Source organism: Phoxinus phoxinus (assembly GCF_949152265.1).
Source record: "Phoxinus phoxinus genome assembly, chromosome: 20".
Taxonomy (NCBI): domain Eukaryota; kingdom Metazoa; phylum Chordata; class Actinopteri; order Cypriniformes; family Leuciscidae; genus Phoxinus; species Phoxinus phoxinus.
In genome coordinates, this window is record NC_136895.1 from 16,461,459 (window position 1) to 16,487,320 (window position 25,862).

The window sequence follows — 25,862 nt, forward strand, 5'->3', positions numbered from 1 at the left end:
AATATAGGCTAATAAATAGAAAACATATAAAATAAAAAAGAATAAGAAATAAAATACTGCTGCAAAGTTCTCCACTAAATAAAATACTCTCAAACCAATATTGGCCATGACGCTAGCTAGCGAGAGGCTGGGCTAATGCGAGTGTGCCGTGTATGTGGTGATCTTTATTTATGCGATATTTATGTCTGAGCCCGACCCGAGTTAAAATCCTATTTTATTTCTCACACTAATGACACATGTACGTTTGTTTGTGTGGAAAGCCCGCTTTTAACAGAAAGGCATTCGGAAATGTCCACAGATGAGTGCATCAGCGCGCACGGAGCTACAATCGCTCTTAACACAGGCGCGTGTGCACGTGTTTCGTTGTCACAGCAACATAAACAAATTTCCGCACACAGGAAGACAGATGTAATGGTAATATTTTACATGTATTTGAATCACAAAAACGATTAATCAGTGCAACGCGGAGACTTCCGACACTTAATATGTTCGTGTGGAAACTCGGAATTGACGCATGTTCCGCACACAAAACTAGCCTAATTTACGTGAAAGATTGCATTCGGTACACATGTGCACCGTACCGAAAGTGCTGTACCGAAACGGTCCGGTACGAATACACGTACCGTTACACCCTATGGTGTAAAAACGTCTGAGTGCTGCCCTCTTCAGGTCAAACGGAATCTCCTGAAGTAGGGGTACTCTGTGACGTTGGGGTACTCTGTGACGTTGGGGTACTCTGTGACGTTGGGGTACTCTGTGACGGTACTCTGTCACGCCCTCGGCAGCCGCTGGTATAAAAGCATCTGGTTCCGTCAAAACCACTGTCAGGAGTTGGAATTACGAGTATTTAAAACAACCAGGGTAGCGTATATTAGCATCTAGTTAGCATAGCATTTATATAGTTATTTATTTCGTGTAGCCTAGCTAGGTAGTTAATTCGCATAGTCGTTAGTGTTGTTAGTATGGTTAGAAGCATAGTTAGTTGTACTAGTATTGCATCAGTTAGGATAGTGTAGATTTTTAGCATTAGCTTTATCTGTATGTAGTACAGTGGTTAGGCTGGTACGTAGGTGTAGTGTTGGCGGTTGCAACAGCACTGCTAGACTGCATAACTTTCCACCAGACTTGGAAATTAGGCGCCAGTGTTTACATGCACTTGTGTGCCAAACACTGCTCTTCCTGCATGGACTCCAGCACCGCTGGCGCGTTTGGCTGGATATTTTTTTCACATAACGGCAAAATATACTTAACGTAGGTCAATAGTAATAATAATCCACTCAGATACTGGACCCATTCTCTCTTGCGCGGCTGCTTCGTTAGTATCGTTGGATGCCGATCGCGATGCGGGAGTTAATGCAATGTTAATGTTGATGCGATGCGACACCGCAGTTTGAGCTAGCGGCTCGAATTGATATGGTTTTGGCTCTGTCTACAGACAATTCCTCCACTTCAGGGGAAGGTGGGGGAGAAAAGTCATCGACTTCAAGTGACCGCTCTGTTGCAAAGCTACTTGCGTCACTTCAGTCACTCTCCATCTTAGCGAGTCTGACAGCAGCTGTCAATCACTCTCCGTCACTGCGGGTCTCAGGTGCACCCTTAATAGTTTAATACGAAAGTATTAAACTATTGAGAAATTGTATCTAAGATTATTCAGGAGTAATACATTAGTACAACAAAGTGTAAAATTCAATAAGTTTATTTTGATTTGTTAAGTAATAATTTGTCGGTGTTGTGCGGAAACCTTGTTTTTCCAAAACCGCAACTTTTCAGGAAATAGGGAAAAAAACACTATTTTTTTTAAACACTGTGTCAAAGTTGATATTGTGGATTTATAGATGGTCAGAGACTTGCATGGGTCATTTTTTTTTTAATTCTACCAAAATCAATCTCAAATGGAGTTTTGACCCATTTTTTTTTTACATGAAACGGTTGAAACCCTGACACTCTGTAGTATAGCCTAGATAAATATTAATACAACAAACTGTATGGAAAGTTTTTCTTTGTTTATTTATTATTTGTTAATGTGATTTTAAACCCTTACAGAGAGCAACACAAATGTTCATACATAATGCAATTAATACTAATACAGCAAACTAGAAAATCTGATCGTTAATTTAAATTTAGTTTATTTGATTGTTTGTTTTTGACACCGGGTGATGCGAGAATTAAAAAAATAAATAATAATTGCCAGCTAGCACCAGCCTTTTTGATCAAATCACGTTTTTGGATTCGGATCGGATTCAGAACGATGATCAAAACGTAGGTGTAATAGATCGAGTCCATCAACACCCCGAAGATTCACCGTCCTGGGTCGACGTTTCATTCAATAACATTAGGAAGTTTTGATTTATATGCTATTAATGTTTGATGATCGTGTTAGCTTACATAACGTTTTGTATCCGGAGAATCTGTACACTTTCACAAGATATATAACAACGCCCCCTACCGTATAATAGTGAAAACATGGATTGCTGCAAAATTGCGTCAGTGGCAGGAAGAGTTCAAATGTGTAACGTATATATGGACATAATTAGTGTACATTTTGTCTAAAGTTTTTTAATGTACTGTATTCAATCAGTCTGCTATTTCGTTTAAGTAAGTTGAATAGTACAATTGTCATGCGTAAGTTACGCAGCTGCTGCCACAGTTTATGTGAGAGGTGGGCACACTTAAGTTAGCATCCCCGTATCACGCTAAATAAATGTGCTATTACCTAGCAGAGTGCAGGAAATGTAGTCAAGCCTCTGGACTCCGAGTATCTTTATGTATGTGTGTGTATTTGAGCAAGAGACAGGAAGGAAGACAGGAGATATTGAGCTCAGACACCCTGGGCTCGGTTAATATTCATGGCGCTGTGAATATGTCGGGAACCTCTGGGGGGTTTCCGGGGGAGAGCATCTCATGCGAGACGCTTTCAGAAAGGGAATGTCATTACGACGGCCTGCGTGCGCTTGACACCATATAAGCACACCTGTTCGTTTTTAATCCAATGATTCCACTTCTCAAACACCGTTTTGGAGGAGGCTGTATCTGCGGTGGCAGTGGATGAAAGACACCATTGGAGGTCCTACTTAAGAGTGGGAATCAAACAAACAGCCCTTATTCTGTGGAAATGATGCATATGTAGATTTACTTCAAGGCTACTGGCTCCTGTTGCGAACATTTTCGCAAGTTTGTCACAAATGCTTTGGATATATGAATGTTTCAAGCTCAGTGCGCGCATTGCGATTGCTCGTGCAATTAGACGCCACAGGACAGTCTCGGCCTGTGGTTAGGTAACTGAAAGAAAGAGCAAAGGGAGAATACCGACAAAAATGGGCAGTTTGCCAAATGGTGGCCTGTAAAAATGGCCACGGCACTAAAGAGAAATCGCAGTACACTTACGGATTCGTCATTGCATTAGCTTTGTATCTGTTCTCATGGAAACCATTAAAGAGCGTGTAAGGAGGTCCAGTATTTAACATTCGCAGTCAAATTAACATCACTGAAGGCTGTCTGTCTCAAGGGAAGGCCATGTAATGAAAGAAACAGACTTATTTATTTGATAGTATTCGGTTCATATAGGGTCTTTTAATGTATTTTTTTGCGGTTCATTTTTTTAAAGACAACTTTTGTTAGCAGTAGTTCCTGTCACTCACCATTATTATTGCTTTAATAATTAATTAATTCATTTATTTTAATAATAATTTGTATTTTTACTATGCACATTAGTATAATATTGCAGAACACAAGTTAATTTATTATTGTGTCAGCCGTTAACTTTATTTATTTATTTATTTTAATAATAATAATAATTATTATTATTATTATACACATTAGTATAGTATTGTAGAACACAAGCTAATTTATTAGTGTCAGCCGTTAACTTTATTTATTTATTTATTTATTTTAATAATAATAATAATGATAATTATTATTATTACACACATTAGTATGATATTGCAGAACACAAGCAAAATGATCACTGTCAGCCATTAACTTTATTTATTTATTTTAATAATAATAATAATTATTATTATTACACACATTAGTATGATATTGCAGAACACAAGCAAAATGATCACTGTCAGCCATTAACTTTATTTATTTCTTTTAATAATAATAATTATTATTATTATACACATTAGTAAAACATTACAGAACATAAGCTAATTTATCAATGTGATAGCCGTTAACTTTATTTATTTATTTATTTTAGTAATAATAATAATAATAAATATTATACACAATAGTAAAATATTGCAGTAATAATATTATTATTAAATAAAATAAAAAATATTAAATAGTAAATAATTCTTATTTTATTGTCTCGTTGTTATTATTTTTATTATTAATATTATAATTGTTTTTATTACACACTGTGTATATGCAGAAAACAAACAAAAAATGTATTTGGCATGGCATGCCTGTAGATATATAGCCACTGCTCTCTCTCCACACTAAAGAGAGATGGCAGTACACATTGGTCTACATTGGTGGCCGCAGCAATAATTAAGGCATGTTTTAGGAAGTAGGTAATGCGACATTCGCAGCTCGCATTAACACCACCGAATGCCGCCTGTTATTTTTAAGATGAAGGTTGTGTGAAGAAAGTAGGTGGCTTTTTCACTTAATAGAATCAGGCTCCTTTTGCTCTTTTTAATATCATTTTATTACCTTTTTTTATATATCTGACTTTTATGTTTTATTATCATTAATTGCGGTGTTCCTTTCGGTCGGCGTGGTAATAAAAGGCCCATTATTTTATACAATCCCTCAAATATCACCGTCGAAAGGAATGAAGGAAATAACTACAGAAGGCATGATCGTCAGCATAACCCCGGGCCGCAATCGATCAGTCATTTCGTGGCTGCTGGGTAATTGAAGACAATAAGGCCACTGTCAGCAAGCAGCCAATTACATTAGCCTGCAGAGAAAGAAAGGGAGAAGGACAAAAACGTCCATGTAGGAGATGCGTACGAGCGCTGTTGCCTTGTGTTCCCTGTTCTGGGATGATAAAGGCTTCTGACAGCACTTAATGCATTTCAGGTGTTCAAAGAGGACGGCAAATAGTCACAATACATCAATGAGCAGAAAAGCAGTAGCGAGTGGTCGCTTCTTTATTTTTCAAACTCTTAGTCCTTCCCCCCCGCAACCCTCAATATCTTTTCCTTCTTTTCCTTCTTTCGACCTCAGACGGACGAGGAAAGATTAAAAACAACGGCAGAATTTCAAACAAAAGGACGATCTCCAGGGGGTTATGCTTGTAAAAACATTTCCATCTAAATGCAGATTTGGTATATTTTGCTATGCTTCTTACATTCATTATTTACCCATGTGGGACCAAAGCAATTTTTTATTTCTTGACTCCGAGGTGTAATTTGTTTTTTAAGGAGGTATCTGCATTTGATTTCTGGTTATTTAACGTGGCAAATTAGATCACGCTTGCACACAAAACATTACAGAAGAAACAATTTTTCACACTGTTGGCACAACTGTATCCGGAGAGCGGGCTAATTTACTACATATCTGTTTAAATGCGTCTGAGAAACATGCATAAATGCAATTATTAGTGTTTGCGTGTGGGCATCAAGGGCTTGGGGGAACAAAAAGTCACGCTCTGCAGTCTCGCTGCTTATATTCTCCTCAAGCGTGAACTCAGGCAACAGGAAGGTAATTCTGTGCCTTTCCCTTATCGTGAGCATGACTTCCCTGGAGATGGAGGACAGAAAGGAAGGAAAGCATGGGCTTTGAGACAAGATCTGGTGGAAGGAGGGGGAGTCCATTCCCTCTCCAGAGCATGCAAACACATGCAAACTGTTTTTTATTTATAATCTAGTGATTTCAGTTGTTCTGCTGCTTTCAACCCGGTAAACAGTTTTTGAAAATGTTATAATTAAATAATCTACTATTTATAGTGTTAATAAAATATAATACAGGTGAAACTCGAAAGATTTGAAAAATCGTGCAAAAGTAAATTTATTTCAGTAATTCAACTTAAACTGTGAAACTAATATATTATATAGACTCATTACATGCAAAGTGAGATATTTCAAGCCTTTATTTGTTATAATTTGGATGATTATGATTTACAGCTTATGAAAACCCCAAAGTCAAAATTAGAATATTGTGAAAAGGTTTTCTTATCTGTAAGCCATAATCATCAAAATTATAACAAATAAAGGCTTGAAATATCTCACTTTGCATGTAATGAGTCTATATAATATATTAGTCGAAGTTGAATTACTGAAATAACTTTTGCACGATATTCCAACTTTTCAAGTTTCACCTGTATAATATAATATAATAAATGAAAAAAAAAAAGTATAAAATTAAAGTATAAAAGTTGAATATTTAAATATGTGTATTTTATATGCATTACATTTATGCAAAATAACGAAAACAATTATGCAAATTCTTATATAAAACTTCAATATTTGCCAATTGTTGTTATTATTATATTATGTTATTATGTAATAGGAAAATAAATATTGGTATAAATGACATGATGAAACAAATATTATTACTTTTTAATAATTTAATTCAGAATAATTTTTTGTATTATATTTTCCCTTCATTTATGTATTTTCTCTATTTAGTTTAATTTTTTATTCTTTCATTTATTTATTTATTCCCAAATATATTTATTTCCAGATTTATTTATTCATTTATTTTTCACTTAAATAATCGGCAATTTAAAGTGTATTATTATTATTATTATATATGTTACATGTTTAACCTTTACAAAATAACCTTTCGTTGACCACCACTACTGATTCGGTCCCCTTAACAGAGCACACTCAAATCGAACCTTTCCTCTCAGCTAACCGATTTCCTTCGTAACATGTTTGTGAAGATATGTGCCTTGATTCAACAAGAAAATTGCAGGTCCATTTACCCCTCCCAATGATGTTGTCAAGCACTCGCTCTCTAGCGTTTTCACCTATGTACAGTCCATTTCTGTGGGGACGGAGTATAAGTGCTGTTAGACGAGTGGGCTGCTGCCATCATCTCTATCAAGATATTCGCTATTACTCCCTGCAAATGACTGTTGGCCGTTACAGAGGACATTATCCTCCATGCTTCAGCTAAATGTCATCAGAAATTAATTTATGCCATCATATTTACTGTAAATATGCACGGCAACAGCATGGCTACAGTAGGCAGTGATGATGTCGTTTGCTTTCAAATTTAGATTTAGCTGTGTTTATAAAAATATGTACGCCTAGTAAATATATACGTTTAAAAGGCTTACAATTTGGTTGATTTTAAAAGAACTGAAAAACAGTTATGTATCACTTGTTGCCTATGATGATGAGAGAATTTACAAAATTCAGATTGAGAATTCAGTCTGTGATCAACTCCGGTCAACAAGTGATGAATCGAAACGCCTCTGATTGGACATCGCATTCATACGCTCAACAGAAATGTGTGTGATTGGTGTTAATGCTCAATGGTGCAAACCACATTTAAAACGAAATCTGATGCAATGTGAGCAAATGTAATGCCACAATCGACACTTTTCATTCATTTCACGTCTCACTTTAATCATGACAGCCATAATAGACGGGGACAGTTCTTGAAATTAGGGGGCATTTTTGTTCATTTTAGTGGCATTTTTGCCCCAAGCCCTTGTTAATTTCCGACTCCTCTTGGCATTTATACCACTTAAAAAAAGTATCCAGAGTACACTAACATAGTTGAATCAATTCATTAAAAAAAGAGAAGTAAATGAAAAAGCACTTTAAAGTCAGGATAGTGCCATCTCCCTCACCCAGCGTCCCAATCTCTCCGTGTAATTATGGTGGGGAGTTGTTGGGCTGGGAGAGATGACATTTCCCTGTACTGGTAGAGGACTCCATTCTTTACATTTAAATCAAATCAAATAACGGCAGGGCAAGGCCATTCACGAGGTGCTGGGCAAAAGCCCACTCTAATGAAAATAAATCAGAATAGTCGGCACCCTCTCTTCTTCCGCCTTACATCATGTCATTCATTCAATCTGTCTTGCAGCAATTATATTCTCACCTCCCCATATGCAAATGAGAAGGATGACTGCCCCCCCGCATACATTGTTATAAGCTATAATGCAAGTGTACATAATAGGAATTGCATTTCACTTGGTGATGAGAAAGAACCGCTGTAGTGCGCTGTGCTTGGGTCTTTTTCTTTTTCGTCTATGCATCAACCCCCATTTTGCTCATGCCTCCTATTGATTTTTATTTTTATTTTTCACCTTTGAGGCAAAAAGGATTATTACTAGTGAAATACCTCCATTTGCCTTTGCGGTCACTGCTGCCAGGGTTTGCTGAATTTATGTTACATTGTAAATAGGGAGAGTATAAATAATGAATTGTTTACTATTGTATAATGTATTATTATTGATTTTTAGCTAAATAACTTTGTATGTCTCTCTCGAAGAGCACAAATCTGTATTTTGCCTGCTTTTATCAATAGTAGAAAGTAACACATTATACAAGCAGATTTTTTTAAATGTTTTAAAGTCACCAAAGCTGCATTTATTTTATAGTAAGAACAGTAATATTGTGAAATATTATTACCATTTAAATAACTGTTTTCTATTTTAATATATATTTTAAAGATTTATTCCTGTGATGTCAAAGCTGAATTTTCCGCATCATTACTTCAGTCTTTAGTGTCTCACGATCCTTCAGAAATCATTGTAATATGATTCTTTGCTGCTTAATTAAGAAACATTTCTTATTATTAATGTTGAGAATAGTTAAGCTGTTAAAAAAATGTTGTGGAAACTGTGATACAGTTTTTAATTATTATTTTATGGACAGAAAGCTCAAAAGATCAGCATTTTCTTTTATGCATCCTAGCTGTAAAGGTATTGATTTCTTAAAAAAAAAAAAAAAATTACTGACCTCAAACTTCTGGACATGTATTGTCACATGACATGACTTCATCATATTCATTTTGCATGATTTATTTAATTTTGTGTAAAATTAGATTTTCACATTTTCGACCGAATGATCATATGGATGCCCTAAAGTAGTGGTTCTCAACGGGGGCGTTCAGAGAACAACGGGGGGCATTGGAAGCAAGATTTTTTAAAGATTTTTTGTTCATTTACTTTTATTCATTTTAAGCATTTAGTAATTTATTTGTAATACTATTTATTTAAGTGGGCTATTTAAAAAGTGTTAGGACTATGTATATGTTAAATTATGTATTTTAAACCATACGCGCAGAGTGTGACGTCATATTGTGTGTGCTTCTATGGTGCGCGTAAAAATCATTTGTCAGCAGCCGCTCAAAAAAAAACAAAAAAACATTAGTCCGCAGCCACTCTACTCCTGACTGCAAGTCCACCGTCAGTGTTGTATAAGGTAGGTAGGCTAGGCACTAGGCAGGCTTTATTGTGTTCATTTCTATTGCATTACGATTGAAAGCAGTATCAATAATGTCAAAAATATGATGTGCAGTCAAGTTCGGGTGTGTATATGCTCTTTAAACGAGTGTTCTCACCGATAGGCTACGCTTGTTGTGATTCGCGGAGCTTTGACGAGTTGTATAGACTTGATATTATTTCTTATTCAAAAGTGGTGCTTGGCTACTTGGATATTTTCAAGACACTTAAAAATAATTAATAATACAATAATCATTTAATTGTTCATATGTGTGTCACAAATGAATCATGACAAAGCGGGCGGTCAGGGACCTGGATATTGGATAGGGGGCGCTGAACCAAAAAAGGTTGAGAACCACTGCCCTAAAGGGACCATTGCAAAAAAAAAAACTTTTTGCATGCTTACGCGTGTGTAACTGCCATCTTACTATGAAGAAAACAAGAGTATGAATGAAATGGGCTGATGGCGCAATATATGTCTCAGTGTGCATTGTCCTATTTGCCAAGTTGAAGGATCCATAAAAAAAGATTGCTACCGTAAAACAAGTACAGTACGTAGGGCAGTATGTCATATTTCAAAGCCTTATTTCTGCTTTAACTCTATGGTGGATAACTGTCGCCGCAATATGCTAGTTTAATGGATCTTAAAAAAAGACTGGTACAGTAAAATGTGCTCAATTTTTTTTTTTAGGGTAGTTTTGAACAGCAGCCTAATGTTGATTATTGTGCCTATTGAGAAACGTTTCATTAAAATGCTTGAATATGATCCGATTTCTAATTTTTCCTCTTTCCTCAGGCATGGTGAGCTGTGACACTGTGGTGAACATGCGTAAAGTGACTCACCAGAGGGTCCAGGAGCCTCTGTCGGGTACGGCCCTCCTGCCGTGTGTTTTCACCCTGCACCCGAGTCCTTCTAACGAACCGCCCCGCATCAAATGGACCAAACTGTGGGGTCAACGTGGCGCGGACGGCCTGCAAAAGCAGCAATCGATTCTTGTGGCTAAAGACAATATAATCAAGGTGAAGAAAGCCTTCCAGGGTCGCGTCACCTTGCCGGGTTACCCGGAGAACCGCTACAACGCCAGCTTGGTGCTTACAGGCCTGCGATCCAGCGACTCGGGAATGTACCGCTGTGAGGTCGTGGTCGGCATTAACGACGAACAAGATACGGTGCCTCTTCAGGTCACGGGTAATGTAGCGCTCTGCAGAATGCTAATACACGCAGCTGTGATTATAGTAATTAGATTCACAGTTGACTTCTTTTTTCTTTAGGTTTGTGTTTTGTGCAAAAACTTGTCTCGCAATTAGCATCCCTTTTCAGAGGTTTCGCAGGCCTCTGGGTGAAACGCGCTCGGTGAATGACTTGATATATTATTTAATCTGAAAATCTGGTGTAATTACAGTCCTCAGTGCTAAGGATTGGTTTTCCTGCACATCTGGTGGCGTTTTCCATCAGATCAGTCCAAGGAGGCATAGACCAAACAGCTGCTGCATTTTCTGCATGCTCAGATTCCTGCCAAAACCTTGATGAAGTTAGTTAGACTTCATTCACTGCCAATATGCACTGCAGTGCTTGTGTTAGCATGAGGCTGTGGAGTGGAAATGTGCATGGGGCGAATCCGTCCAACAGCGTTTTTCGCTGTTTTTCAGCACGTTCACTAAGCAAACTGGTTTAACCAGGTGCTAAATGCACAGTCCAGTTAAGTCAGTGTCATTCTTTTAAGCGCAAAAATAGATTATGATCATTATAGATTCCCAAAGTTCAGCGCCATAGCGCAAACCTCCCACTTTATGAAAAATGAATTGAATGTGTAAATGTAAGCTAATGTAAAAATATGTAAAAACCATAGTAAAGAGAAAAACACACACACTGTGGAATATGTAAATATACGCCAACATAATGAGAAACCAATAATATTCATAACAAAAATTATAAAAAAATAAAAAAATAATAATTGCAGTTTAAATAAATGTATATAAATAAAAAATAAATAAATAATCTAATAGTAAGGACTAAAAAATAACATAAAAGAAGTAAGGAAGAAAATTAGTATTAAAAATATCATATTAAAAAAATTATATTTAATTTTAAATAATTACAAATATGTATAAAATACAGAAAATAAGAAATACTAATAACTATAGTAAGGAGTAAATAGTATAAAGTAATAAGAATAGAAATTACCACAAAATGAAAATATTTAAATTAAAAATATAAACATTTTATTTAAAAAAATATTATATATAATATAATATGTGTATATATGTATATTACTATATTAATATATTTTACCAGTATATATTTGTATGTTTATGCACACGCACACAGACTTATATATAATATATTGAAATAGAATAATATATGTACACACATATTATGTGAACAAAAACGTTAATGTTAGATGCAATTAATCGATTTGACAGCACTAATAAAAATACAAAATTTCTAAATATCTAATAGTAGGGAGAGAAAATAAGAACACCATCTATCACAGAAAAAAGAAAGGATATCATTGAACTCTTAACGGGAAATAAATGAACAAAAATAAAGGTAAACATGAACACGTTTTTGATGAATGTGGCCTAAGCGGCATCCAGCAGAGAAGGGGAACGAAATGAACCATTATGATTAAAACGTAATTTGTGATTGCAAAACCTAACGAGGATTACTTCTCTCAACAGAGAGTGGCTCTTAAAAATGCATTACGAGATACCAGTGCATTATTAATACTATACAAGCAGATACTCATGTAGCCTACTTTTTCGTTTCAAAACAGAAACCTCCTCCTATGTGCGTTTGAATGGTTAATTAGTTCAAGCTCACCAATTAAAGCATTGAAACAAAATTCCCATTACTGTTGCAAGCTTTTATGAAAATCGCAATTAAGCTGTCAATAAAGGCATCCGCCACCCTTAGTTGTTTTCACACCTTGTGTTACAGCATCAGAATTTTTAAACTCAAAGTACTCTATAATAAAGGGAACAAAACAGTCAAGACAATTTACAGGAATAATTATTTATGGCAATCCGTGTTTACTTATAAAAACGTTCTCAGAAAATATTCTCAATTGATGCACATAGGTGCACATAGTTCATTTTGTATATAATTAAACAAAGGTTGCATTATTTAACACAATAAACGAGTGAATCTTTGCTAACCTACAGAAATATTCTGTGATATTTTACAAACATTCAACCGAACAGTTTAGCTAACTGGTCATATATCTGACCCTCCTCTGATTATGTCTTCGGGAAATGAGACATGGAAACTCTGACCTCTTTTTTTAATAAGATGCGGCATCCCTCAGAGGACGAGAGTCCCACATATCTCATCCCTAGATGTTTGTCACAGACTGAATATTTTTAAAAGCTCAGAGCCTTTCCTGAACTCCAATGAGAAGCAAAAAAGAGAAGAAGTACAAAAATTTGAAGGAAGGAAGGAAATAGTCTTTCTCTCATGCCCCTTTGAAGTGGGGCGTCATGTGTAGCTGGCACGTTTGAGTAAGAAACGGGCCTTATTGCTCAGGAGACTAAAATCTTTCCCCTCAAGACGTCGTCTGAAGTGTTTCGCCATAAATTGGCCCACCTAGCTTTGAGGATTTTCCTTTGTCCCTTTCATGTTTGTTCGTTCTTGCGGGATGGCAGCCGACAGTGGAGGTTATAGACGTAGAGTTTGGAGTAGAGGACGAAAGGGACTCCAAACCGATGGGATCTGGGAATAGCAGGCGGACAGTTCAAAAGCAATCCCAGGAATCTCATTTCTTTGACCAGTTAGAGGACGGGCTTCCAGTCCGCTGTACAAAGAACTGGTGCTGGGATCTCATTTCTCACTTCTTTTGTACTGTGTTCCTGTCTGTTGTCATTCTCAGAGGACTGAGGAATGGCGGAAAAGTAGGAGTGAAAGCGAAATTCTGGAAATAAAGCTATTTAGTAGATCTCAAGAGACCTGCATCAAGTTAAACACCTATAATTGCTGTTCATTGGGGAAATAGTTTATGTAAGGTATAGTTCCCATCATGCACTTCACTGTCTGTTTTCTCCCACACAGGAGTGGTTTTCCATTACCGCGCGCCCCATGACCGCTACGCATTGTCCTTCTCAGACGCCATAAGAGTGTGTCTGGAGAACTCTGCGAACATTGCCACGCCAGCCCAGCTGCTGGCCACTTTTAATGACGGATATGACAACTGTGATGCCGGCTGGCTGTCGGACCAGAGTGTGAGGTCAGAATGACATTAGTCAGTTATTTTGTGAACCAGAATCGGAAACGTGCATGTATATTAAGTAGCCCATTTATGACGTCTTTGAACATGTTTGTGTAATTACGTTCTGAATCACAACGTTTATATATTTATCTAATTATTTATTTTAACATGGCAATTTTATTGAATATTTCTATACTTTATTACATATTTGATTTATTATGGTTGCAAATGAACAATGACAAAAAATAATACAGGTTACAAAGGTTACAGACAGGGCTTGACATTAACACCTGCCAACTTGCCAAATGCAGTTTGATTTTAGCAGTGGCGTGTAACACAGTCAATACACACACATATATACAATACATATCGATAGTGAATTATCTGAAACTTTCCAAAAGGCTGCTCATTTTCCACAGAATACATAAACAATACCAGCTGCGCTTTCTCACTCTCTCATCTCTCCGACAGTGAATTGAATTGCCTCCCTTCACTCACTCAGTTTTTAATTTGCTTTCAGAGCTTGTTACAGAGCTTTGTTTGTTACAGAGCTTGAATTTCGGCATGGTATTGCGTGTGTTTTTAATCATTTCTGCAGATTTTGTGCTTACACCCAAAGCGCACATAAAGCAACCTCTCAGAACTAAATTGGGTTCTTTTCGCTGCTTATTGCGCTTAAACAGTCAAATACACACAAATGGCGAACACACAATGTCAAAGCGCCGTTCTTGGCGAGTATTCGCTTAAACAGAAGAAAACGATTGTGTAACAGTATAATGGATCCGTGTGTCAGGTCTTAAAGTGACAGCAGCCTAATATACCTGCTGCAAAATTATGAGAGAATATAAAAAAAATATCTATATGGCAGATTTTCCCCATTGTATCAATGTCCAAATTTTGTCCAGTGAAAATGCTGAGTGTTTGATAACTTTGGAAAGCCACTAGCCACAGTGGCTGGTGAGCTAAAAGGTTAATGTCAAGCCCTGGTTACAGGTCTATAACATATATAGTATACAAGGTAAATGATAAAAAAAAGTTCTACAAAGATAGATTCACTTTACTCTTGATTTTTTTTTTTACTTTGCTGACCAGATTCAGAAACATGCACATATTTGGCAGTTAAGAAGTCTTTGAACATGTTTACATAATTCTGTTCCCCAGTGAATCTCTTAATCTTCCTTTTAAGGTTGCTTCTAAAACTATCACTTTGTAGATCAGAACATATTAGACAAAAATTTGAGCTGCCTTGCAGATAAATTGGTCCCCCTAGCATGAAACAGAATAATGCAACTTTCTTCCGAAGGGATCCTGGGCTCAAAGCGATTTAATAATCATCCGCTCTAATTAATCGTAATATCTATTATGTATTGACTGTTACAGCCCCGTTTCTTCAGGCTTGCCACTTCTCCATGGCTGAACGTCAGACAGCTATTGATTTCAACATTTATATCTACCGCAATATTGTCAGCTCGTAATTGAGGTGCGAAGCCTGGCCCTCACCGCATAAAAGCGTGAGCGAGCTTTTCCCTCCCTGCCTGGAAGAGCTCTAATTGGGCCATCTCCAGAGAAGCTTGGCTACACATCAGTGAAGACGCAAACGCGCAATTAGCGCAAGCGTATGGAGACATCAGAGATCTCTAGACTGGGATGGAAAATATACGGGCTGTTTTAATGGTTTTATATAACTGAGTTCAATATTTGGGCTGCGCAAGAACCCCCATTGCTATTTCTCTTCGGAAACCCTGGAGTGCCGTGTATAATCTCTTAATCAGAGTTTAGCCGGCACCCCTGCGCCTTCCAAATCGATGCGCTTTCGAGTAATTGCACAGTTTATCTTACTCACTCCTCCCCTCCTTGGAAATAATTCCTGGTTTATTTTGGCTCTCTACCCAGGTATCCCATCCAGTCCCCTCGGCCTGGCTGTTACGGCGACAGGGAGGACTCACCTGGCGTGAGGAACTACGGCAGCCGAGCCCCCGATGAGATGTTTGATGTGTACTGCTTTGCCAACAGCCTGCAAGGTACCACAGATGCCTTCAGTTACAGCTTAGTCATCCAAAAACTGTGTCTTTTAAATGTCCTCATGAGCCTCAGACGTCGTAGATGCATGTACCTGCCTGTGTCTCAATTCCCAGAACATCTAAGTAGGTCACCATCCTTTCAGCTCAGCCCCATGCTTTATGCCATAACTTTTTTAAAGTGCACATCCATGTGTTTCAGGCAGGAATGACAGTCCTGCCTCATGCAGTGAAGTATTATTCCAAATTGTCTTAAAAGTTTAATGTCTGGCATATTCACAATTATTTTAATTTTTTTTAAATTGATAAAATATTTAAAAAATTATATTTTATTTATTTGTTTGTTTGTTTGTCCATCCATCCATCCACCCACCCATCGGGAGAATAGAAATAATTTAGTTTTGTCCTTGTATATTACTTAGAACTTCTAACTTTAGGTGATTTTATTTTATTTTATTTATTATTTGTTATACAAGCATCTAGTTTAGAATAAGGAAGAGAAGAAAGAAAATACAATTTCAAGAGTATGAAAAGTGGTTACAAGTAGGGTGACCAGTCGTCCCGAAATCTAAGCTGTTGTCCCCAATCCCAAATCCGGCCCTAATTGTCCCTGAAATTATACTAAAGCAAAATCTTGAGTAATTATTGTCTGATAAAACATGAAAAACTGTCCGTGGAGATTGAGTCGTCCTGCAGCCAGCCCCCGCCGGCTGCTCATTGGCTGCAGCATCTTTTTTGTTTCTTTTTTTTTAAGTTCTACAAAGATAACGTAGGCGCGAATTTAGATATGCATTGATAAGCTCATTTTCATAAATTCGTTTCGTTAACATGGCTGGTGTACCGGAACCCCAACACGCCACTAAAAAACAAAAACGTCTCTGCAGGTACCGGGAGGAGTGGGTGGGGAAGTATCCATGTATCCATAGTAGGCTTACCAACCCACACCAGAAATTTTATATCAATAGTAAAATAAATGAATCAAATTACTGAACATTACTCTGTCTTTTCTAGATTTTGCAATCACCTGTGTTAATTGGTATTGCATTAATGGATTCTGTAAACAATTTTATAAATTTACAACCAAATTTAGTTTATTTATAAGGTATATTTATAGTTCTCATGCTGCAAACAGCAGCATTCTTATGGGGAATTAGCACTCATACATGTGCTCTCCATCTTTCCTCTCTCTCCAGGTGAAGTATTCCACACTAGTGTGCTGGAGAAGTTGAGCCTGGCATCTGCATCCACTCACTGCCACACTCTGGGAGCTCAACTGGCCACAGTTGGGCAGCTTTACCTGGCCTGGCAGGGTGGCCTAGACCGCTGCGACCCCGGTTGGCTGGCCGACGGCAGCGTGCGTTACCCCATCAACTTGCCCCGGCGTAACTGCGGAGGGGATGAACCAGGAGTACGGACCGTTTACCACAACCCCAACCGCACCGGCTTCCCAGACACTACCGATCTCTTTGACGCGTACTGCTATCAAGGTTTGTTGAACTTTTGGGCTTTCTCTGTTTCTGTACAGGCATATATTCATACAAACGTCGTTTTCTTTTATTTAATTTTTTTACCTCAATTATGAATGAAATACATTTTCTTTTCCCACTTTAAAAGTTTCATAAAGTATTGTTTTACATCTGGTATTTATGATTTTGGTTACATATAGAGTTTAACTTCTGTATGAATATCGGCTTTGTAGTTATTTTTTGTCAGTGCCGCCATTAACGAGACCATCTTACTCTTTCAGAGAAGAATTTCGAAGAACAGGCTGCGATACTCCACAAGACCCTAGAGAACTCCACTCTAAACTCTTCAAGCGAAGAAGAGGTGCAGCTCCAAAGAAACGGGGTCTTCCCCGAACCTTCAACTTGGACCGGTTTGGTCGATCTCGAGAAGGAAGATTTCAAGTCCATCATAAACAACGAATCTTCGGAAATCTCAGAGGAGCATGTTGTAATCCATCTTGGACCTGAAGAAAGGTCTGTAGACTGGGAAGACGATCCCAAAGATGCTGTGGAGACGCAGGAGAACCTTCAAGGAGGTTCTGCGAAAGAGGAGACTGATGATCCCGATGGTCCCTATGCATCTCCTGACCCGTCCTCAAATACTCCTTCCTCCTCTACTCAAGCTCAGACCAGCAACAGCGTCATTTCCAACTTTGTGAATACAATCATGAAGCCATTTAGGTACTGGACCGGGACGGGAGTGCCTCAGATACCAGCCACAGAGTCCAGCCTCTACAGTGGAACCTCAGAAACGGTCCCACCTGCCAGGACGATGCCAAGTATAGGGAAAACAAGCAAAGGAGGCGCTGATAATGCCATTGTGGAGCCAAATACTAAGGGACTTTCATATAACCCTTCCTCGTCAGATCTAGAAGAAGAGCTCCTGGAGCAGGAGAAGGAGGTGGTCCTAGTGGCTGCACAGCAGGAGATAAAGAGTTCAAGCAATTCTCATATGGATCATCCATATTCACAGACCTTCACAGACAGTTTCATTGAACCATCCAAAGGTATGACAGGCTCTAGCAGAATTTAAGCACAAGAGTTTAAGCATATCAAATTATTCAAGAATATGCAGCTTCTCTTCTTAATTGAAGCTACCAAAGTGGGAGTTTCTTGTATTGTTGAATTTTGGCCAAGAGGTCAATCTGATTTTTAGGTCCTCTGTCGGTCATTGGGGGTATAGGCCTAAGTGTGTTTCTTCAACTTTATGTCCCATTGGTTGATTTTTATTAAAAGTACATAGACTATTCAAAAGACTTGTTTAAATTGATTTTTGTTTAGCTTTTTTCCAGTTGCAAATTTTTAATCTTAAAATACGAAAATCCATCATAATTAATGATTACATGTTTAACATTCTGATAATCAAAACAAAAAATTAAATAAACATCAACTAGAATATTTATTATGTGAATTTAATTTTATACATATATTTTCCATTTTAAATTATGTCTATCACTCATTTGTGATATAATTTCCCATACAAAGAACAAATTTGTTAGTAGTTGAAGAAACACCCATGAACCCTGTAAAAAATTATATTTGGGCTTATAAAAATTATAAGTTGAGACAACGTATGCTTTTACGTTGTTTTTACAATTGCTAATTTAAGTTGAAATGACTTAAAAATCCAACTTAACATCCAATAAACATCCAAGTTGATTGTACTTGAAACCCAGGTACACATTTCATTATTGAATGTACTGTTCTTCTAACCCTCAAATATGGCGTCCACTTGGTGCAAAAATGCCCTCAGCACACTATGTCCTACAACAACTTGCAGTTGAACTTTTCATTGTTTCTGAAGCAAAACAATATGGCAGCAAATGGTTCTTTAGGCGAAGAGGAAGGTTGCCGACACAACTCGTTCTCTGGAATACGAGAGTGGGAGGGTCACTGTAAAGGTCACAGTGCTGAGATGTATTCCTGCTTCCTGCTATAGGGCTTTTAATGGATATCAATGTCTGTCATATCCGTGCCAAGTAAAGCTGCATAGTAGGAGAAGGCAAAATGGGATCCAACCTCTGAAAATTTAGACCACTACGAGCCTTAGGCTGGGATTGAAGCATGTCTAACTGGTGTGGTTTTAGCGCGATGGGTTTTTGGCAGCGGCCTGTTCTCAGGGCATCATCTGTACAAATATCCTCCCCGTGAACCAAATTCAACAGGGAACATTAATGTTTAATGCCGGGTGAAAATCCAGCTTTAGTCAGCATGCATTATTTACTTCCGAATCTAATTAATGTGCTTTGGCCGAAACCGCAGGCACCGCCACTAACTCCAAGTCTCTCCCAATTATACGAGGCGGGATCATCGTCAGGGACGAGGAGTGTGTGCGAAAAGACACTCTAGACTGAATCTGGCTGATTCTTTTCGTTTTTCCTCCAGCAGAGGTCATTAAGCAGAGTTCAGATTCACTGGCTATTTCACCCTTCGCTGCATGCTTCTCCATCTCTCCCCTTGTTTAGAGTTGCACTACATGGAGGCTGTAGAGAATTCAGAAAATCCAGCCGTCTTTTAAAGTCGCCGCCCATGTGCCTTGAGTTCCATAATAAATTGAATGCGGATAAAGTTGTGCTATGAAGAAATTCTGAAATGCATACATCCCATAGAACAGTGTGTTTTATGTCTTTATAATTGGGACTTTTTGTCTTTACAGTTCGGACTTTATATCCCACAACTGCAACATTCTATCTCCTAATTGTGAATTTTCTTAATAACTTTATACATCCCAATTTCAACTTTTTCTCACAATTGCTACTTTGTATCTCACCATTGGGATTTTTTTTTCCAGTTGCAACTTTACATCTCCAAATTGGGACTTTTCCTCCCAATTGGGACCCAATTATTACTTTTTCTCCTAATTGCTTCTTTATATCTCTTAAATGTGGCTTTGTATCTCAAAATTGGGACATTCATTTCTCACAATTACAACTATAGCTCACATTTCAACTGTGAGCTCATTTCAACTATAGCTCACATCATCAGACTTTTTCACATAACTAGGAATGTATAGCTATATCACAATGCAACTAAATCATTCAATTGTGACTAAAAATCACCTTGAAACTAGCTGTGTCTCAAAAATGGCTATGAAAAGTGAAGTTAGTTCAAGTCCAAATATTATTTGGGGCCACTGTATATGGGTAATTGTCCTATTGTTAAATCCAGTTTTAATGGACGACTCTAATTAAGTAACTACTTTTATACATCACTTGGACATGTTTAATATCATCACAATCGTGTGACGGCAGAGAGTAATCAGTTATTCATATCATTAATTGCTCAATTACTTGGTTATGTAAATTGCACCACGTCCATGTGACACTGCAACAGCAGAGTCCCAGCTAACAGACTTTTGTTATAAGAACGTTCTCCAAACGTTCAGTGTTGGTTCCGGGAATGTGAAAATGTCCAGTTTTCTTGACGTTAGAGGAACGTGTTTTAAAAGGTACACAGAAAAAACTCCAGTGTTAAATGGACTTTGGACTCCATGGATTGGAGTTTATTTGGCTCCAGCCTCAAGAGTGTAAAGTGTTAAAATATGAGTGTTAAATTAACACTGAAGAGTATTAAAGTTAATGAGATAATTAAGTGATTAATTGAGTGATGAATGAGCATTATTGAAGACACCTGATGATAACAAGCAGAATCACCAAAAGGAGAAAATATAATTGTTAAGTCACCATTATGGAGATCAGTGTTTGCTTTAGTTGGGCTCTTGACCATTAAACCACTAACTTTAAATTTTGTTTGGCTGGTCTATGAGTTACGACAGCTGGATAAACAAATAGATAATGTGTTCAGGTGATGTTGGATTGAAAATTTTCACTAAATCTAGTCACTAAATCTATAGTTACATTGTTGATTAAAGCAGCTCTCTAATTCTACAGCTGTTCTGTACAATCAAAAATAATTTTAACTAATAGTTGTTCTGATAAAAAAAAGACTTTGAACCAGTTTATTTATTTAAACACACTTGACATCAATAATCAGCATATGAATCTCAACAATGGTGACAATAATAAAGCATGTGCATTTTGGGTACCACCAATCAAAACTCATCCATTGGCTCCCATCATGCATTGCTGTATGAATTAATTATGATCTGAATTGTCTTAGTAATTTCCATTTCCTAATTGAATATTATTTTTGTCACCATTGTTGAGATACATACACTGATTATTGATGTCTGTGTGAGCCTAAGAGAAAGATTTTTTATTTATTTATCAGAATATTTTTTATAACAAATCTTTTGGATTAATGTATATCGTCAATTGATCTTATGATGTAGGTTCACTGTGATGCTATAATCAATAATATTATTCTAAATCAGAGATTAGGCTCTAAATGAGGTCAAATGATTATTATGTTAAGACACGACCACCATCACTTGATCACCTTTTTTTGTCCATCTGTCTGTTATAACTCAGTTACAACAGCATAACAAAATCTAAAGTTTAAGATGTAAGGGTCAACTGGCCAACTAAAGTAAACACTGATCTCCAAAATGGTGACTTAAAATTCGATTGATTTTCTCCTTCAGTGATTCTGCTTGTTAACATCAGGTGTCTTCAATAATCCTCAATCATCACTCAATTAATCACATAATTATCTCATTAACTTTAACACTCTTGAGTGTTAATTTAACACTCATATTTTAACACTTCACACTCTTGAGGCTGGAACCAAACAAACTCACAGGAGAGTTCATTTATAACACTGGAGTTTTTTCTGTGTACCTTTTAAAACACGTTCCTCTAACGTCAAGAAAACTGGACATTTTAACATTCCCGGAACCAACACTGAACGTTTGGAGAACGTTCTTATAACAAAAGTCTGTTAGCTGGGGTCCTGAATAATTCATTATCATTTAATATTTCATGTTGTGTACCGAACATATGGTCTGTGAATATCTATTCTCATGGCATAAATGCTATACGCTGCTTGTTGTATTTAAGGCAAATCATGTTACCCAAGCATATATCTGAATTATCCATGCACACGTTTTAAATTTAATACTAAAAGGGATAGTTCACCCAAAAATGTACATTTTTGAAGATAAGAGTGTAACCAGATATTTGTATATATACATCAATAGTATTTTTTTCCCTACTATGTAAGTCAATGGCTACCATCAACTGTCTGGTTACCAACATTCTTCAAAATATCTTCTTTTGTGTTCAGCAGAAGAAAGAAACTCATACAGGATTGGAACAACTTGAGTGCGACATTTTCATTTTCATTTTTCAGTGAACTACACCTTTAAGCTAACCGAATATCTCTTCCACGTAGCAATGACTTAATAATGAGTCAAGTGCTTACGACATTTTTACTTTATTCCACACTTCATGACGTAAATCAAAATCTTTTTGCTTTTTGAACATAACGATTTGGGTCTTATTTTGTCTAGATTTACTGTTAGAAAGCACTGGCACTGGACAGGTGCATGATGTATGAGTGAATGAGTCCTTTGTGCTGGGGCAACATAAAGAGAAAAAGCCTTATAACCTGGATTGCTTTCAAAACGAATGTACATTTCATCCCTGTTTCAGCCGGGAGTCAAATGTTACCCTCTGAGAAGAAAATAAAGGTCATTTTAGCTACGCTTGTAGTTCATTTTTCCTTTGAAACAGGGGTTTGATTAAAAGATAGGTGTGTTGAGACCGATAGATTAATTGCTGGATATCTCCAGGGCATTGACGGAAAAATAATGACAGTTCTATATCGAGCTGCACGCATTAAAGTTAATTACCATAGTTCTGGGGTGGGAGTTAGCATATTTTGCCCACTAATTAAACATACATTTAAATGAAACGATCTCCTCCCTAGCTACGTTAATCACAGTGTCTTGTCATCCCTGCAGGAGGAATTGGATCAGGAATGGCAGACCCCACTCTATCTTCAAGTCCTTTGGCATCTAAAAGCTTCAGTTCAATGAGGAGCAGTCAACAAATTTGGCCGCTAAAGTCCTTGAAAGTCGCCCCAAGCAATAATAGGCATTTCACAACTCAAACAAGCAGTCCAATGGAAGCCAAAAGAGGTGGTTTGGAGTTCATGACCATTCCTTTCTCCAAGAACAACCCTGAGAACTTCTCTGGGGAAGGGAAAGATTTGAACGAGGACAGTTATCCTATTCCCAAAGGTCCTCTGCCATCATCATCTGCAGAGGAAGAGAAAGATGCCGAGGGAAGTGGAGGGAAAGACTTACCATTCACCCATAACAGCCAAATGAAAGGATCCGATGACCACGGCGTCCCGCTGGAGACCACTGTCAAATGGCAGCTTATGAGTCTCCAGGCGACTCAACCTACTGGTGCGCCCAGTTCTTCTGAACCCAAGCACATGGAGCCAGCCAGCACAGTTGAGGAAGCCAGGGGGGAAATTGCATACGTCCATTGGCCCATTGAAAAACGCAAAAACAATCCCTCGAACAAAGTCAATGTGCCTTTCGTTAAACGAAAGCAAGACGTAGAGTTGACCAGGGCACCGGAAGTACACACTTACAACATGCCCACCACACCGAGCCCTGTCGTTCCGAGCAAGGACAAGCTAGCAATTACGACAACCACTGGGATCACCCCTTCCCAGTCTGGAGATGAAACCACTACCGAAGACATTTTGTGTACTCCGGATCCAAGTGTTTCCAGCACGTGGTTACCTGTGGTTCAAGAGGAAGTAGATTCGTCACAACCACCAGTTCCTACGGTACCAACGACCCAAGCTGGACCTGCGGTTCAGCCGACGAGTCCAGATCCAAACAATGCTTCCCATCAGGCTGAGTCCAGGTCTGGAGGTTTGGAGTCGTTTGTGTCGGTTCATGGCTGGATGACATCCAAACTGGTCCCTATGGAGGAACCTTCATCCCAGACCACAGGAAGTCCAGAGAAAGACACCACAAACACAACTGGCGCTGGGTGGGAAAACAGCCCCTCCAGAAGTTCAGGTAAATCGGTCTTCAGTTGTGTTCTGTTGATGGAAGTGCAGAATCTAAGTGAATGAAATGTTCTAAGGTTTATTTGTTTTATCTTTTGTTCTTTCATTCTTTTATTTCCATTCTTTCATTCTATCTTGTTCATTCTACTTTCATCGTTTGTTTTTCTTTTGCTCATTGTTTTCTGTTCATTCTTTATTTGCTTGTTCTTTTTTTTCACTTGTTTCTTTCCACCATATTTTTTTCCCATTGTCTTTCTTTTGTAGTTTATTCCTTACTTTTGTTCATTTACTTTTTGTTCTTTTCACCCTTTTTTGCTTAAGAAAAATGTTTTCTTACATTCATTATTTTCCTTTCTTTTGCTCATTCTTTTGTCTTGTTTTTTTACTTTCCTTTCACTCTTTGCTCATTCTTTCTTTTGTTCATTATTTCATCACTTATAACATTATTTTTTTCACCCTTTTTCTCTTTTGCTCTTCCATTCTTTATTTGATCTATTCTTTCTTACTTTCGTCTCTTACTTTCATTTATTCTTCTTTGTTTCTTTTTGGTTTTTCTTTATTTCTTCAATTCCTTCTTCCATTATTTCTTTCACTCTATATTTCTTCTTTCTTTTTTTTCATTGGGCCATTCTTTATTTAGCTGTTCTCTCTTAAGTCTTTCAATTTTATTCCATTCTTTCTTTTCCCCTTTCATTGTTTTCCGTTATTTTGTTGTTCATTTTTGTTACCTTTTTTTATTTCTTCCTTTAGTCAATTAATTTTTTTTGTTCTTTTTCTTCTATTCTTTCCTTCATTCGTCCATACTTTCTTTTGCTCTGTATTTTTCTCTTTTGTTCTTTTTTTTCTTTGTGTGGTAAACAAACAGATTGCAAGGAAGTAAATTGCAGCAGCCAGAGTAATTAAAGGGTTAGGACCAGTGCAATTAGATAGTCTCGGTAAGGCAGAGATCTTAGTCTAAAACAAATCAATGTTGACAGAAGCCAGTAGATGTGTTCAGTAATTGACTCCAGTCTCACTCGAGACTATATGCATGTTTAAAATGGTGCTCTGTACATAAGCTCAACCTCCCCTTGTTCAAATCGATTTTCTTAGGGTGGGAGTTTCAAGGGTCTAAGACCCCAGAAACGCTCTTCAGCAAACAAAGTAAGGATCTTGAAAGCAGCTCTAGTAGGCCTCTGGCATGGAATGAATGTAAACTGACATATACAAAAGAATGAATCCGTTAACCCGACCGTACATGTTGCACATTTTAAAGTATGTAACAACAAAAGGTTTTTCAAGCTCAGATTGTGTCTGTCTGTTAAAAAAAGAAAGAAATCCGGGCTTTGAAGGTTTAGCATATACAACTGTGAGAAACTTTGGATTGCATGATTGCATTGCAACAGACATGACAAAAAAAACTGAAGCTCGTCTCCAACTAATAGTCAGTTTTCTACTGACAGTGCTCAGAAAGAAACTAGCTTTTGAGTGGATTTTTGCCAGAGGATTTCTTCACAAAAACCCGGTTGCTTTTGAGCACAGAGAGCAAAGAGTCCTGTTTGTCCTCCTTTTCCTGCAGCGCAGGTGGAAGTTCATAAGCCTTTTTAATCAATGATCTGCCGGTAGAGAGGCTGCTGTTCTCTGCCTCTCCCCCGAGGCCTTTTAGGCGTCAGAGAAGTGGTTTTTGAAAAATAGCCGCCGTCACGGTAGTCATAACACCAACACCAGCACCAGACCGGCCTGCCCTTAATTAGGGAATCACGTCGCTCTGTGATAAGACGAGGAGGTGCTGTGACTTTGCTGTTCCATCACTCTCGCTGACACGGCTTGGAGCTGTTTGCACATGGAAACAGACGTGTTCATCGGT

The 25,862-nt window shown here is 37.6% G+C and overlaps 1 protein-coding gene across 3 annotated transcripts in view; it reads left to right on the plus strand.

The window, feature by feature from the left end:
* Positions 1-25,862, plus strand: part of ncanb (neurocan b) — a 140,315-nt gene that overhangs the window by 53,267 nt on the left and 61,186 nt on the right. For all 3 annotated transcript variants that reach the window (XM_079593119.1, XM_079593120.1, XM_079593121.1), the window contains 6 exons: positions 10,152-10,544; positions 13,404-13,578; positions 15,454-15,581; positions 16,772-17,065; positions 17,326-18,090; positions 22,947-24,026. In XM_079593119.1, the coding sequence (XP_079449245.1) occupies positions 10,152-10,544; positions 13,404-13,578; positions 15,454-15,581; positions 16,772-17,065; positions 17,326-18,090; positions 22,947-24,026 (2,835 nt within the window). The remainder of the gene's footprint in view (positions 1-10,151; positions 10,545-13,403; positions 13,579-15,453; positions 15,582-16,771; positions 17,066-17,325; positions 18,091-22,946; positions 24,027-25,862) is intronic.